Source organism: Bombina bombina, chromosome 1, assembly GCF_027579735.1.
Source record: "Bombina bombina isolate aBomBom1 chromosome 1, aBomBom1.pri, whole genome shotgun sequence".
Classification (NCBI taxonomy): domain Eukaryota; kingdom Metazoa; phylum Chordata; class Amphibia; order Anura; family Bombinatoridae; genus Bombina; species Bombina bombina.
Window position 1 is genome coordinate 1,575,237,829 of NC_069499.1, and position 16,148 is coordinate 1,575,253,976.

The 16,148-nt window shown below is 37.0% G+C and overlaps 1 protein-coding gene across 1 annotated transcript in view; it reads left to right on the plus strand.

The window, feature by feature from the left end:
* FBXW10B (F-box and WD repeat domain containing 10B) overlaps positions 1-16,148 on the plus strand; it is a 161,963-nt gene that overhangs the window by 123,351 nt on the left and 22,464 nt on the right. Inside the window, 4 exon segments of the mRNA XM_053696877.1 lie at positions 1,916-2,119; positions 3,616-3,737; positions 5,085-5,233; positions 5,679-5,821. Of these exon segments, the coding sequence (XP_053552852.1) occupies positions 1,916-2,119; positions 3,616-3,737; positions 5,085-5,233; positions 5,679-5,821 (618 nt within the window).

The following is a 16,148-nucleotide window of genomic DNA, read 5'->3' on the forward strand; positions in this document are numbered from 1 at the left end:
AAACAGCTGTATGAGGTGTGTCTGTCAGCCAGTGAGCACTAATACAGCTGTATGAGGTGTGTCTGTCAGCCAGTGAGCACTAAAACAGCTGAATGAGGTGTGTCTGTCAGCCAGTGTGCATTAGTACAGCTGTATGAAGTGTGTGTGTCCGCCAATAAGCGCTATTACAGCTGTATGAGATGTGACTGTCAGACAATGAGCATTAGTATAGCTGTATGAGGTGTGCCTGTCAGCCAGTGAGCACTAATACAGATGTATGATGTATGCCTGTCAGTCAGTGAGCATTAGACAAAAACAGGTATTGGCACATCTCCAAACACATAAGACCACACATTTTCACATATTTTTAACATATTTCTTAATGCTGCAAAAATTGCCTTCTTCATATTTCTCAATTTTTTAAAATAAAGATGGGATCTTAGTCAAACAATATGGCCATATTTTGTTCAGCCAGTCATCACTTACAAGGTGTCCCAAAATAGACTGGTCCTAACACTATCAAATTAGCCTTACTGGGCTGAATAATACAATTCTAATATGCCAAAGTAGGATTCAAACATTGCAATACTATACCTCAAATCAAGACTGCATAGAATGAGGCTCCTTGGCTTTATATACACACAGTAAAATAGCACTGTCTGGAACACACCTGAAGAGGGAGGAGTGCTTTAAACCAAGGGGACTATGACAGTCTCCCTTAAAGGGACAGTTTACTCAAAAAAATTCTCCCCTTTAATTTGTTCCCAATGATCCACTTTACCTGCTGGAGTGTATTAAATTGTTTACAAGTAGCTCCTTTACCCTTATATTGGCATTTGAAATTGTTAATTTAGCATGTGGTATCCCCACCTATTCTGAAAGTTTGTGGCCGCGCGTACCAGCTATAGATAAGCTTTGTAAACACAGCCAGCAGAAGAAATTACACTCCCAGTGTGATAAAGCAGAGATAAGGTAATAAAATGTTGATTTTCCATTGTTCTCTCAAAGTATTGGTGATTGTTTTAAGGACAGATATAAGATAAAGAAGCAGGTATATGTGCACAATGTGATACAGTAATGAGATCTGATTATACCTACAAGCTCAACCTATTTTATTAGGCTGTGGCTTCAAAACACAAAATCAGAGCTTTAATATACAGAAATAAACCTTAAAAAGCTAATTTTCATACATTTTTACTCTGCAGTTGGTAAAAAAAGCAATTGTAAACACATTAAGGGAAAAACTATTTTACAGTATACTGTCCCTTTAAAGTAAATAACAGGGGGGTTTTGGTTAAGCACATCTAACAAAAACATATTATATTTTAATGCTCATATTGGGGGAGTGCTGCCAAAATTACCTAAATAAATATAAGACAAAAACAGGTATTGGTGCACCTCCAAACACATAATACCACATATTTTCACATATTTTTAACATATTTCTTAATGCTGCAAAAATTGTCTTCTTCATATTTCTTATTTTTTTTAAATAAAGATGGGATTTTAGTCACACAATATGGCCATATTCTGCTCAGCCAGTCACCACTTACAAGGTGTCCCAAAATAGACTGGTCCTAACACTATAAAATTAGCCTTACTGGGCTGAATCATACAATTCTAATATGCCAAAGTAGGATTCCAACATTGCAATACTATACCTCAAATCAAGACTGCATAGAATGAGGCTCCCTGGCTTTATATACACACAGTAAAATAGCATTGTCTGGAACATGCCTGAACATATTAGTACAGCTGTATTAGATGTGCCTGTGTGTACCAGTATACGTTATGCACAAGCTTTTTTGACAGTTTACGTGTACTCTGCTGTTACTTTTTCTTTATGTTCTATTTAACTCTGGTTATTTGCGTTTTTTCCATAACCACAAACATGGGTATTACTTACCGGTCCCTGATTTTTTTATATCTTTTGCAGGGGGGACCCACATCGTGTGATACATTTTGATGGAGGGCGTTTAGTCGCCGTTGGTTCCATTGATCGCAAAGTGAAGTTACTTGACATGGTTGAGATGAAGCAAGTGCCGCCTCTTATCCACGGTCATGCGGGGAGCATCCGAGCGGTACATTTGTGCGAGGACAAAGGCATTGTGTTCAGTGGGAGCTTTGACCTCAGTGTCAGGTGAATAAAGTATAAGATTGTAAAGAAATCTTTTTTTTATTTTTTTAATTAATAAACAATATTCCATTTCACAATGGTGAGGCATGACATTGTTTGACATAACACAGTATAGCTGACACATTTATTTTGACAGTGTCCTCTTGGAGTTTCCAGGGGTAGAACATAATACGTAGGGTGTCAGTTAAAGGGACACGAAACCCAAATTTATTTGTTTCATGATTCAGATAGAGCAGAAATTTTAAGCAACTTTTTAATTTACTCCTATTATCATTTTTTCTTCGTTCTCTTGCTATCTTTTTTTTTTTTTTTTTTTTTTTTTTTTTAATTTTTTATTTTTTATTGAGGTTTTATAATACATGCATAAGAAAAGAAAACAAACATAGCCTCATATTGCCAATAGTAAACATGTCAACATATATAGAACGAAAACAATTGCAAAACAGTGTACAAATATAGGAGAGCGATGCTAATCAAACCTCTATTTTATAAATTTTCGATCTTAATTTGACAGACTAATTAGCAGGCCACTCATGGACCCTTTTAGGTATACTAAATTAATCGGTATATTAGTCTGGAGAGTAGCCACTTTTGGGCTTTATGATAGTTGGGGGGAAGTAGGGAACAAGTCAGCGGGTAAGCACCGCTCGGAGCATGGAAGAAAGGGGGAAAAGTTCTCTTGCTATCTTTATTTGAAAAAGCAGGAATGTAAGCTTTGAAGGTGACCCATTTATGGTTCAGAACCTGGGTAGCACTTGCTGATTGGTGGCTAATGTAGCCACCAATCAGCAAGCACTACTTAGGTTGCTAAATCATAAAAGAAAAAAAAATGGGTTTTATATCCTTTTAAGCTTATGCACAATGTTTATGCACACACTGATTATGCTTACGGCTTGCAAGAGATAGCAAATAAACAAAAATGAATGTCTAATTCACTACTCTAGAATGTCCCTTTAAATGTCTTGTTTGCTAATAACATGTATAAAGCAGAGCTTTCACCCTCTGATCTGCAGTAATATATATAGAGCATTCAGTTTACCCCTGGGCTAGCAGTAATACAGATCAGTTAACCATTTTATCTACTAATAATACATATTACATTTAGAGGATTGATTTAATCCCTCGGGTTGCTATTAACACTCATAGAGCAGTGATTTAACTTCTTATCTTTAGTAACAGATATAGAGGACTGATTTAACCCCTGGGCTTCCAGTAACCCACACAGACTGGTGGTTTTATTCCACTTGTTCCAGTAATTTAACTACTTGTATGCCGTAACACGCAGAGCTCATAGTAATACATGGCAGTGGAGTGAAACTTGAACTTACACATTCTCTCTGCTAGTGTGCACTACCCTGCACCCATACTCATTTCTCTACAAAAAAATGCATTTGAACAGATACCTGCTTCTATAGAATTCAATAAGAAAGTTACATCAATGTGACAATGTAATACATTGTTGCTGCAGCCCTGATAGTGCTGTGCATTTGTTGTTTCAGACAGTGGGACCTGCAGACAGGAACTTGTTTAAGAATATTTCACGGACACATGAAGACAATTACCAGTCTGGATGTGCATGAAAACGTGTTGCTTTCAGGATCCAGAGATGCTCTTGTAAAAGGTCTGTGAAGAAGAGGGACTGTCTAATGATGATACCAGAGAGCTGCAGTGCAATACTGCACAATGTTATATAGCCCTCTGGGGGGGGGCTAACAAGTGGTTAATAGCAGCAGGTGGTGACAAAATATTGCCTTCCTGAAAGCGATATTTGCGCTCCACACTGAGTAATACTAACGCACGATAATGTGAGCTGGTATTACAAGTTGAGCGCAGTGTGAATGTGAGCTCGCGTTCGCATTGCTGGGAAGCATTGCGCTCATAAAAACGCACTTCCATAGGCTCCAATGGGAGCTTCATTCTCATGTGGTGAGAATTGGTTCTCTTGGTATCTTTTATTGAAGAGTAAAACTAGATAGGCTCATAAGAGCTCAGGAGTGTGCACGTGTCTAGTACTCTATGGCAGCAGTGTTTTTTTAACATTGTATAACAAAGCTACAAATAATGTTGCAAAACACTGCTGCTATAGAGTACTAAAGACACGTGCACACTCCTGAGCTCTTATGAGGCTATCTAGTTTTACTCTTCAATAAAAGATACCAAGAGAAAGAAACAAATTTGATAATAGAAGTAAATTGGAAAGTTGTTTAAAATTGCATGCTCTATCCAAATCATGAAAGTTTAATTTTGACTGTACTGTCCCTTTACTTTAACGAAAACGAATGTAAATGTTCCACAAATGATCAGTATTCATTTAAAAGGAGATTACCCTATTTATTATGGTGCGAGCGGACATGATCCATCCGATATAGCGTATCATGTCCACCTCACATCGATAAATGCCGACAGCAGATTTGCGGCCAATCGGCGCTAGCAGGGGGTGTCAATCAACCCGATCGTATTCGATCGGGTTGATTTCTGTCCGCCGCCTCAGAGCAAGCGGACAGGTTATAGAGCAGCGGTCTTTAGACCGCCGCTTCATAACTTCTGTTTCCGGTGAGCCTTCAGGCTTGCCGGAAACACGGGGCATCAAGCTCCATACGGAGCTTTATAAATATTCCCCCCGAATACTGAACAGCAGGGGCGCCGAATATACATAATACAAAATATTTTGAATATTCTGAATGAAAGATTCGGCGAAACCGTTAATTTTTCCTGTGTATATGTCTAATAATTGTGATGCATAGAAAAAGTGTGTACAATATCAATTCATACATAAGTGAATTTCAGTACCTTACTAAAGGAAGCAAATCTTTTTCACAAAATGTAACAATTTATTGCTTGGTAAGACAAATATAATATTGGATTCGGGGTATATTTTGGGGGATAAACCATGTTGATATATTGATGTATTTTTGGAATTGATGTAAAAAAAAATGACGAACATAATATGGATTTTTTTCCTTTATAGTGTGGAATATAAATACTGGAAGATGCTTTAGAACATTTAAACATAAAAATGCTGTTCTTTCTGTTAAATTAAAGAACGGATACGCTGTCAGCGGCTGTGAAAAGGGGTTGGTTAAAGTATGGCATGTGGATTCTGCAACATTAATCAAGGTAATTAAAGCTTTTCTATAGCAGACCTACCAACATTTTCATTTGGAGTTCTGATTAATCAATGACTTTGTAGCATGTTGCAGGGTTTTGTGTCTTGCTGTAGGCGTTGTAGAGGCGTATTCCGGATTTTTTTACCTACACTTATGCTCAGCAAACATAATTCATAAAGACTCCATTGCACTTGAGGTTGCACTGCTATAGCAAAGCTTGTCTTGTTTTTAGTTTTAGTCATGTTTTTGAATTATGCAATTTTTTTTTTAATTGCGATGTTGCAGCAAGTTTTATCCAGAAGACATTAATTTTCGGAACAAGTTTTATTTAATCTAAGCTGTTGTCTCTAAAAGAAAATAACAAATCTATGAATTGTTCTAAAAACATTGTGCGCAGAAACTTTCTGACATTACCACTCACATACTATTAATACATTTTTGTTTTTCTTGGCAAGACATTAACAGGTCACAGCGGCCCCATAAAATGTCTTTCTTTTGACCAATGGCACTTGTTGTCAGGAAGCGCTGATGGGTACGCCATGGCCTGGAGCATGATGGGAACATTTCAGAAGCACCTAATGACTTTCAGGCATCCAAAGTAGGTCCCTTTAAAAATGCTGGTAAAATTCTCATAATTATTTCCACCACATGAATTACTTGACCCAGAGCGGGGTCTAAAATAATGCGTGTAACAAAATTATAATAAAAAAAACAAAACTAGAACATTAAAGTGATGGTAAAGTCTCCCCTTTTTAAAAACAGATCCGCAATGTCACTGATATTTTTGGAGTTTAATTCATCAGTTGTAATGCGCTATAACTTACATTTTAATGTAGATATGAAATTCAAATACCCAGGCTTCACCGCCCACTTCAAAAGTCCATTTTTCTGTTTTTATAAAGGGTAGAGTTTACTATAATTTTAAGGGCCAGATTATTAGTGGCGCGTTAACTGTTACTCACAAGGGTGTTTGCGCACTTAGGGGCCGATTTACCATTGTGTGGACGGACATTATCCGCTGTAGCGGATCATGTCCGGTGCACATCGATAAATGCCGACAGCATACGCAAGCCGATGATCATTGCGCAAGCATTCCTTGTGAAATGCTTGTGTAATGCCGCCCCCTGCAGATTCGCGGCCAATCAGCTGCTAGCAGGGGGTGTCAATCAACCTAATCGTAACTGATCGGGCTGATTGCTGTCCGCCACCTCAGAGGTGGCAGACGAGTTTCCGGCGAACCTGAGTGCAATTGCTATTTACACTAGAATGATAACCACGTCCTCAAAGCTCTGGTTAACTGTTTTGCAAAACAAAAAAAGTGTCACTAAACACATCAAAAATAAATTACAAAGTATAGTTAAACTCATAATAACACTATTTAATAAAAATAATTAAAAAATATATTGCACACAAAAGTTATAAGGGCTCAAAGACAGGCAAAGGGCTTTAACACTGAAATACATACATGTACATGTCTAAATATGCATATGTATGTATCTATATACAGTATGTCTATATATGTGTACATATGCATTTATATGTGTATATATGTATTTATATGTGTATATATGTATTTATATGTGTACATATGTATTTATATGTGTATATGTATTTATATGTGTATATATGTAATATGTATTTATATGTGTATATATGTATTTATATGTGTACATATGTATTTATATGTGTATATGTATTTATATGTGTATATGTATTTATATGTGTATATATGTATTTATATGTGTACATATGTATTTATATGTGTATATGTATTTATATGTGTATATATGTAATATGTATTTATATGTGTATATATGTATTTATATGTGTACATATCAAAATAACAAGAGTATTGCATTGAGCAATGATACTTTTTTTATTGGACTAACTATACATTTATAAGTTGACAAGCTTTCGGAAGAGTTCCTACTGGTCAGTATTGCTTCAGACTTGATAAAGGAAGGAACTCTTCCGAAAGCTTGTCAACTTATAAATGTATAGTTAGTCCAATAAAAAAAGTATCATTGCTCAATGCAATACTCTTGTTATTTTGATATGTACACATATAAATACATATATACACATATAAATACATATACACATATAAATACATATATACACATATAAATACATATATACACATATAAATACATATATACACATATAAATACATATTACATATATACACATATAAATACATATACACATATAAATACATATATACACATATAAATACATATATACACATATAAATACATATTACATATATACACATATAAATACATATACACATATAAATACATATGTACACATATAAATACATATATACACATATAAATACATATTACATATATACACATATAAATACATATACACATATAAATACATATGTACACATATAAATACATATTACATATATGCAATATATATGCAATTTTAAACATATTTCTAATTTACTTCTATTATCAAATTTTCTTTGTTCTCTTGGTATCATTTATGGAAAAGCAAGTAGGTAAGCTCATGAGCTTGAACTTGCCTGGAACATTATATGGCAGCAGTTTTGCAAGAATGTTGTACATTTGCAGTACTATATCCTGCCAAATAGTGCTCCACACAATTACCTAGGTATCTTTTCAACAAAGAATAACATAGGAACAAGGCATATGGGGTATTTTTCACTTAACACATAAAGGTTATATTGCCCTTGTCTTACGGTCTCACGTTAAACGCGTTGGAGTGGCCTGTTTTATGGAGGGAGTTTTTTGCTTTACTATGCGCATTCGGTACGGTTTGTGTGTTTATGAAACTGTTATCTTTACTGTGGGCTGAGAAGTGATTGGTTATTAGATACTCGCTGCTCTGCTGATTACTATGGATCTGTGACAAGGGCGGCTACAAATCGTTATGAATGCTGAATTTTAGAAGTTGTGATGTTGAGGGGAGATTTTTCCCGTAAGACAAAAGTTTTATGAATGGAATTTGTTGAAGCTACACCAATAAGCAAGCGGTATTTTACTGTCAATCAATGTTGCTGCTTCTGTGCACGAGGAGCTGGCCCATTTTTGATTTGGGAACTGGGTTACGCTTGTTTATTGGTTGGCTGAATGTAATCACCAATGAGCAAGCTCTCTCCAGGGTGCGGAACCAAAGTTGGGCTGGCTCTTAAGGTTCACATTCCTGCTTTTTAAATAAAGATAGCAAGACAACAAATAAAATTGATAATAGGAGGAAATTAGAAAATTGCTTAAAATTGCTGCTCTATTTGAATCATGAAAGAACATTTTCGGGTTTAGTATCCCTTTAAGACAGAGGATACAATTAAAAAAAAACAACGTTCCAATTGATTTCTATTATCATGTATAAAACTGCTGTCATATAGTGCCCCAGGCTCTTGCCCACCCCTGAGCTTACCTAGGTATGCTTATCAACAAAGAATTTTGATAATAAATGATAGAAGAAGAAATTATTTAATTTAAGTGAATTGTTGTTTTTTTTTCAAAATTATATTTAAAATTTTGAATCCTGAAAGAAACATTTTGGGTTTTATCTCTCTTTAAATACTCAGCATTTTATCATCAACCATGTGATACTTAAAGGGTCATGTAACCCACTTAAAGGGTCATGTTACCCACATAACGGTATAGATTACTATTAATATTGTCTTTATTTGTACTGTACAGGGAAGGAAGACTGGGGAGGAAGGATTACAGGGCAATGATTCCTGCAGAATTATTTATTATTTATTTATTTTACAGGGGCACACATTTTTTTATGATTTTCCAGCTACTAAGAAATTACCAAGTGCACATCACTCATGTAATATCTTGAATATTGTATGATCTATCATTTAAAAGAGGAGATTGTTCTTTTGTGAGTAGTTTAATGGGAGCAGGAATTTGTGATGAGTCCCAGTTTCAGGTCCTCCTATATTTATTACAGTAAAGTTAATATCTATGTTATATCCAGAAGGTTGTATGCAAGGGACGCATTAAACTTAAATTATTCTAAAACATCCATATGAGACAAAATAGTTTAAAGTACATAAAAGACAAAATGTTCTTTATCAAACTGTGCAATGTCTTTTTATGAGCACATGTTCTGAGGAAGCAGCTCCTAAAGAGCATATATATGAGTCTGTGAATGGCTAATGGCTGTCACATGATACAGTGGACAGGGAAATTAACTTCACTTTTGTCATAAAAAAATCTGCTGCATTGTCTTTTTATTATGTATTTGCTAAATATAGAATTCTGCTGTATTTAATGATCCTTTAAGCAGGTTAATTTTATCAATTCTAATAATGCAGTATCAATTAGATACTTCCTCCTAATGTTCATTATACTCACTGATCACTAAGTACTTCCTGCTAATGCTCACTGATCACTAAGTACATCCTGCTAATGCTCACTGATCACTAAGTACTTCCTCATAATGCTCACTGATCATTAAGTACTTCCTGCTAATTCTCACTGATCACTAAGTACTTCCTGCTAATGCTCACTGATCACTAAGTACTTCCTGCTAATGCTCACTGATCACTAAGTACTTCCTGCTAATGCTCACTGATCACTAAGTACTTCATGCTAATGCTCACTTATCACTAAGTACTTCCTGCTAATGCTCACTGATCACTAAGTACTTCATGCTAATGCTCACTTATCACTAAGTACTTCCTGCTAATGCTCACTGATCACTAAGTACTTCCTGCTAATGCTCACTGATCACTAAGTACTTCATGCTAATGCTCACTTATCACTAAATACTTCCTGCTAATGCTCACTGATCACTAAGTACTTCATGCTAATGCTCACTTATCACTAAGTACTTCCTGCTAATGCTCACTGATCATTAAGTACTTCCTGCTAATGCTCACTGATCACTAAGTACTTCCTGCTAATGCTCACTGATCACTAAGTACTTCCTGCTAATGCTCACTGATCACTAAGTACTTCCTGCTAATGCTCACTGATCACTAAGTACTTCCTCATAATGCTCACTGATCATTAAGTACTTCCTGCTAATGCTCACTGATCACTAAGTACTTCCTGCTAATGCTCACTGATCACTAAGTACTTCCTGCTAATGCTCACTGATCACTAAGTACTTCCTGCTAATGCTCACTGATCACTAAGTACTTCCTGCTAATGCTCACTGATCACTAAGTACTTCCTGCTAATACTCACTGATCACTAAGTACTTCCTGCTAATGCCCACTGATCATTAAGTACTTCCTGCTAATGCTCACTGATCACTAAGTACTTCCTGCTAATGCTCACTGATCACTAAGTACTTCCTGCTAATGCTCACTGATCATTAAGTACTTCCTGCTAATGCTCACTGATTACTAAGTACTTCCTGCTAATGCTCACTGATCACTAAGTACTTCCTGCTAATGCTCACTGATCACTAAGTACTTCATGCTAATGCTCACTTATCACTAAGTACTTCATGCTAATGCTCACTTATCACTAAGTACTTCCTGCTAATGCTCACTGATCACTAAGTACTTCCTGCTAATGCTCACTGATCACTAAGTACTTCCTGCTAATGCTCACTGATCATTAAGTACTTCCTGCTAATGCTCACTGATCACTAAGTACTTCCTGCTAATGCTCACATGCTCACTGATCACTAAGTACTTCCTGCTAATGCTCACTGATCACTAAGTACTTCATGCTAATGCTCACTTATCACTAAGTACTTCTTGCTAATGCTCACTGATCACTAAGTACTTCATGCTAATGCTCACTTATCACTAAGTACTTCCTGCTAATGCTTACTGATCACTAAGTACTTCCTCATAATGCTCACTGATCATTAAGTACTTCCTGCTAATGCTCACTGATCACTAAGTACTTCCTGCTAATGCTCACTGATCACTAAGTACTTCCTGCTAATGCTCACTGATCACTAAGTACTTCCTGCTAAAGCTCATTGATAATTAAGTACTTCCTGCTAATGCTCACTGATCACTAAGTACTTCCTGCTAATGCTCACTGATCACTAAGTACTTCCTGCTAATGCTCACTGATCACTAATTACTTCCTGCTAATGCTCACTGATCACTAAGTACTTCCTGCTAATGCTCACTTATCACTAAGTACTTCCAGCTAATGCTCACTAATCCCTAAGTACTTCCTCCTAATGCTCACTGATCCCTACGTACTTCTTCCTAATGCTCACTGATCACTAAGTACTTCCTGCTAATGCTCACTGATCACTAAGTACTTCCTGCTAATGCTCACTGATCACTAAGTACTTCCTGCTAATGCTCACTTATCACTAAGTACTTCCTGCTAATGCTCACTGATCACTAAGTACTTCATGCTAATGCTCACTGATCATTAAGTACTTCCTGCTAATGCTCACTGATCACTAAGCACTTCCTGCTAATGTTCACTGATCACTAAGTACTTCCTGCTAATGCTCACTGATCACTAAGTACTTCATGCTAATGCTCACTTATCACTAAGTACTTCCTGCTAATGCTCACTGATCACTAAGTACTTCATGCTAATGCTCACTGATCACTAAGTACTTCCTGCTAATGCTCACTAATCACTAAGTACTTCCTGCTAATGCTCATCTTCCCTAAGTACTTCCTGCTAATACTCACTGATCACTAAGCACTTCCTGCTAATGTTCACTGATCACTAAGTACTTCATGCTAATGCTCACTTATCACTAAGTACTTCCTGCTAATGCTCACTGATCACTAAGTACTTCATGCTAATGCTCACTGATCACTAAGTACTTCCTGCTAATGCTCACTAATCACTAAGTACTTCCTGCTAATGCTCATCTTCCCTAAGTACTTCCTGCTAATACTCACTGATCACTAAGCACTTCCTGCTAATGTTCACTGATCACTAAGTACTTCCTGCTAATGCTCACTGATCACTAAGTACTTCATGCTAATGCTCACTTATCACTAAGTACTTCCTGCTAATGCTCACTGATCACTAAGTACTTCATGCTAATGCTCACTGATCACTAAGTACTTCCTGCTAATGTTCACTGATCCCTAAGTACTTCCTGCTAATGCTCACTGATCCCTAAGTACTTCCTGCTAATGCTCATCTTCCCTAAGTACTTCCTGCTAATACTCACTGATCACTAAGTACTTCCTGCTAATGCTCACTGATCCCTAAGTACTTCCTGCTAATGCTCATTGATTACTAAGTACTTCCTGCTAATGCTCACTGATCACTAAGGACTTCCTGTTAATGCTCACTGATCACTAAGTACTTCCTCCTAATGCTCACTGATCACTAAGTACTTCCTGCTAATGTTCACTGATCACTAAGTACTTCCTGCTATTGCTCACTGATCCCTAAGTACTTCCTTCTAATGCTTACTGATCACTAAGTACTTCCTGCTAATACTTCCTGCTAATGCTCACTGATCACTAAGTACTTCCTGCTAATGTTCACTGATCACTAAGTACTTCCTGCTAATGCTCACTGATCCCTACGTACTTCCGTCTAATGCTTACTGATCACTAATTACTTCCTGCTAATACTTCCTGCTAATGCTCACTGATCACTAAGTGCTTCCTGCTATTGCTCACTGAACCCTACGTACTTCTTCCTAATGCTCACTGATCCCTACGTACTTCCTGCTAATGCTCACTGATCACTAAATACTTCTTCCTAATGCTCACTGATCCCTACATACTTTTTCCTAATGCTCACTGATCACTAAGTACTTCCTCCTAATGCTCACTGATCCCTACGTACTTCCTGCTAATGCTCACTAATCCCTAAGTATTTCCTCCTAATGCTCACTGATCCCTACGTACTTCCTGCTAATGCTCACTGATTCTTAAGTACTTCCTGCTAATGCTCACTGATACCTAAGTACTTCCTGCTAATGCTCACTGATCACTAAGTACTTCCTCCTAATGCTCACTGATCCCTAAGTACTTATTCCTAATGCTCACTGATCACTAAGTACTTCCTGCTAATGCTCACTGATAACTAAGTACTTCCTGCTAATGCTCACTGATCCCTAAGTATTTCCTCCTAATGCTCACTGATCCCTACGTACTTCCTGCTAATGCTCACTGATCCCTAAGTACTTCCTGCTAATGTTCACTGATTCCTAAGTACTTCCTGCTAATGCTCACTGATCCCTAAGTACTTCCTGCTAATGCTCACTGATCACTAAGTACTTCCTCCTAATGCTCACTGATCCCTAAGTACTTATTCCTAATGCTCACTGATCACTAAGTACTTCCTGCTAATGCTCACTGATCCCTAAGTACTTCCTGCTAATGCTCACTGATCACTAAGTACTTCCTGCTAATGCTCACTGATCACTAAGTATTTCCTCCTAATGCTCACTGATCCCTACGTACTTCCTGCTAATGCTCACTGATCACTAAGTACTTCCTGCTAATGCTCACTGATCCCTAAGTATTTCCTCCTAATGCTCACTGATCCCTACGTACTTCCTGCTAATGCTCACTGATCCCTAAGTACTTCCTGCTAATGTTCACTGATTCCTAAGTACTTCCTGCTAATGCTCACTGATCCCTAAGTACTTCCTGCTAATGCTCACTGATCACTAAGTACTTCCTCCTAATGCTCACTGATCCCTAAGTACTTATTCCTAATGCTCACTGATCACTAAGTACTTCCTGCTAATGCTCACTGATCCCTAAGTACTTCCTGCTAATGCTCACTGATCACTAAGTACTTCCTGCTAATGCTCACTGATCACTAAGTACTTCATGCTAATGCTCACTGATCACTAAGTACTTCCTGCTAATGCTCACTGATCACTAAGTACTTCCTCATAATGCTCACTGATCACTAAGTTTTTCCTGCTAATGCTCACTGTTTCATAAGTACTTCCGTTTAATGCTCACTGATCACTAAGTACTTCCTCGTCATGCTCACTGATCACTAACGGCTAGATTTAGAGTTTTGTCGGTAACGACCCGCGTAGCTAACGCTGGCTTTTTTCTGGCCGCACCTTTAAAATAACTCTGGTATTGAGAGTCCACAGAATGGCTGCGTTAGGCTCCAAAAAAGGAGCGTATAGCATATTTAACGCAACTTCAACTCTCGATACCAGAGTTGCTTACGGACGCGGCCAGCCTCAAAAACGTGCTCGTGCACGATCCCCCCATAGGAAACAATGGGGCTGTTTGAGCTGAAAAAAACCTAACACCTGCAGAAAAGCCGCGTTGAGCTCCTAACGCAGCCCCATTGTTTGCTATGGGGAAACACTTCCTACGTCTGCACCTAACACTCTAACATGTACCCCGAGTCTAAACACCCCTAACTTTACACTTAGTAACCCTTATTCTGCCGCCCCCGCTATCGCTGACCCCTGTATATTATTTTTAACCCCTAATCTGCCGCTCCGTAAACTGCCGCTACTTACATTATCCCTATGTACCCCTAATCTGCTGCCCCTAACACCGCCGACCCCTATATTATATTTATTAACCCCTAATCTGCCCCCCACAACGTCGCCTCCACCTGCCTCCACTTATTAACCCCTAATCTGCCGAGCGGACCGCACAGCTATTATTATAAAGTTATTAACCCCTAATCCGCCTCACTAACCCTATAATAAATAGTATTAACCCCTAATCTGCCCTCCCTAACATCGCCGACACCTAACTTCAATTATTAACCCCTAATCTGCCGACTGGAGCTCACCGCTATTCTAATAAATGTATTAACCCCTAAAGCTAAGTCTAACCCTAACACTAACACCCCGCTAAATTAAATATAATTTTAATCTAACAAAATTAATTAACTCTTATTAAATAAATTATTCCTATTAAAAGCTAAATACTTACCTGTAAAATAAATCCTAATATAGCTACAATATAAATTATAATTATATTATAGCTATTTTAGGATTAATATTTATTTTACAGGCAACTTTGTAATTATTTTAACCAGGTACAATAGCTATTAAATAGTTAAGAACTATTTAATAGCTAAAATAGTTAAAATAATTACAAATTTACCTGTAAAATAAATCCTAACCTAAGTTACAATTAAACCTAACACTACACTATCAATAAATTAATTAAATAAAATACCTATAATTATCTACAATTAAACCTAACACTACACTATCAATAAATAAATTAAATACAATTCCTACAAATAAATACAATGAAATAAACTAACTAAAGTACAAAAAATAAAAAAGAACTAAGTTACAAAAAATAAAAAAATATTTACAAACATTAGAAATATAATACAACAATTTTAAACTAATTACACCTACTCTAAGCCCCCTAATAAAATAACAAAGCCCCCCAAAATAAAAAAATGCCCTACCCTATTCTAAATTACTAAAGTTCAAAGCTCTTTTACCTTACCAGCCCTGAACAGGGCCCTTTGCGGGGCATGCCCCAAGAAGTTCAGCTCTTTTGCCTGTAAAAAAAAACATACAATACCCCCCCCCAACATTACAACCCACCACCCACATACCCCTAATCTAACCCAAACCCCCCTTAAATAAACCTAACACTAAGCCCCTGAAGATCTCCCTACCTTGAGTCGTCTTCACCCAGCCGAGCCAAATTCTTCATCCAAGCGGAGCAAGAAGAGGTCCTCCATCCGGTAGAAGTCTTCATCCAATTGTATGTTTTTTTTTACAGGCCAAAGAGCTGAACTTCTTGGGGCATGCCCCGCAAAGGGCCCTGTTCAGGGCTGGTAAGGTAAAAGAGCTTTGAACTTTAGTAATTTAGAATAGGGTAGGGCATTTTTTTATTTTGGGGGGCTTTGTTATTTTATTAGGGGGCTTAGAGTAGGTGTAATTAGTTTAAAATTGTTGTAATATATTTCTAATGTTTGTAAATATTTTTTTATTTTTTGTAACTTAGTTCTTTTTTATTTTTTGTACTTTAGTTAGTTTATTTCATTGTATTTATTTGTAGGAATTGTATTTAA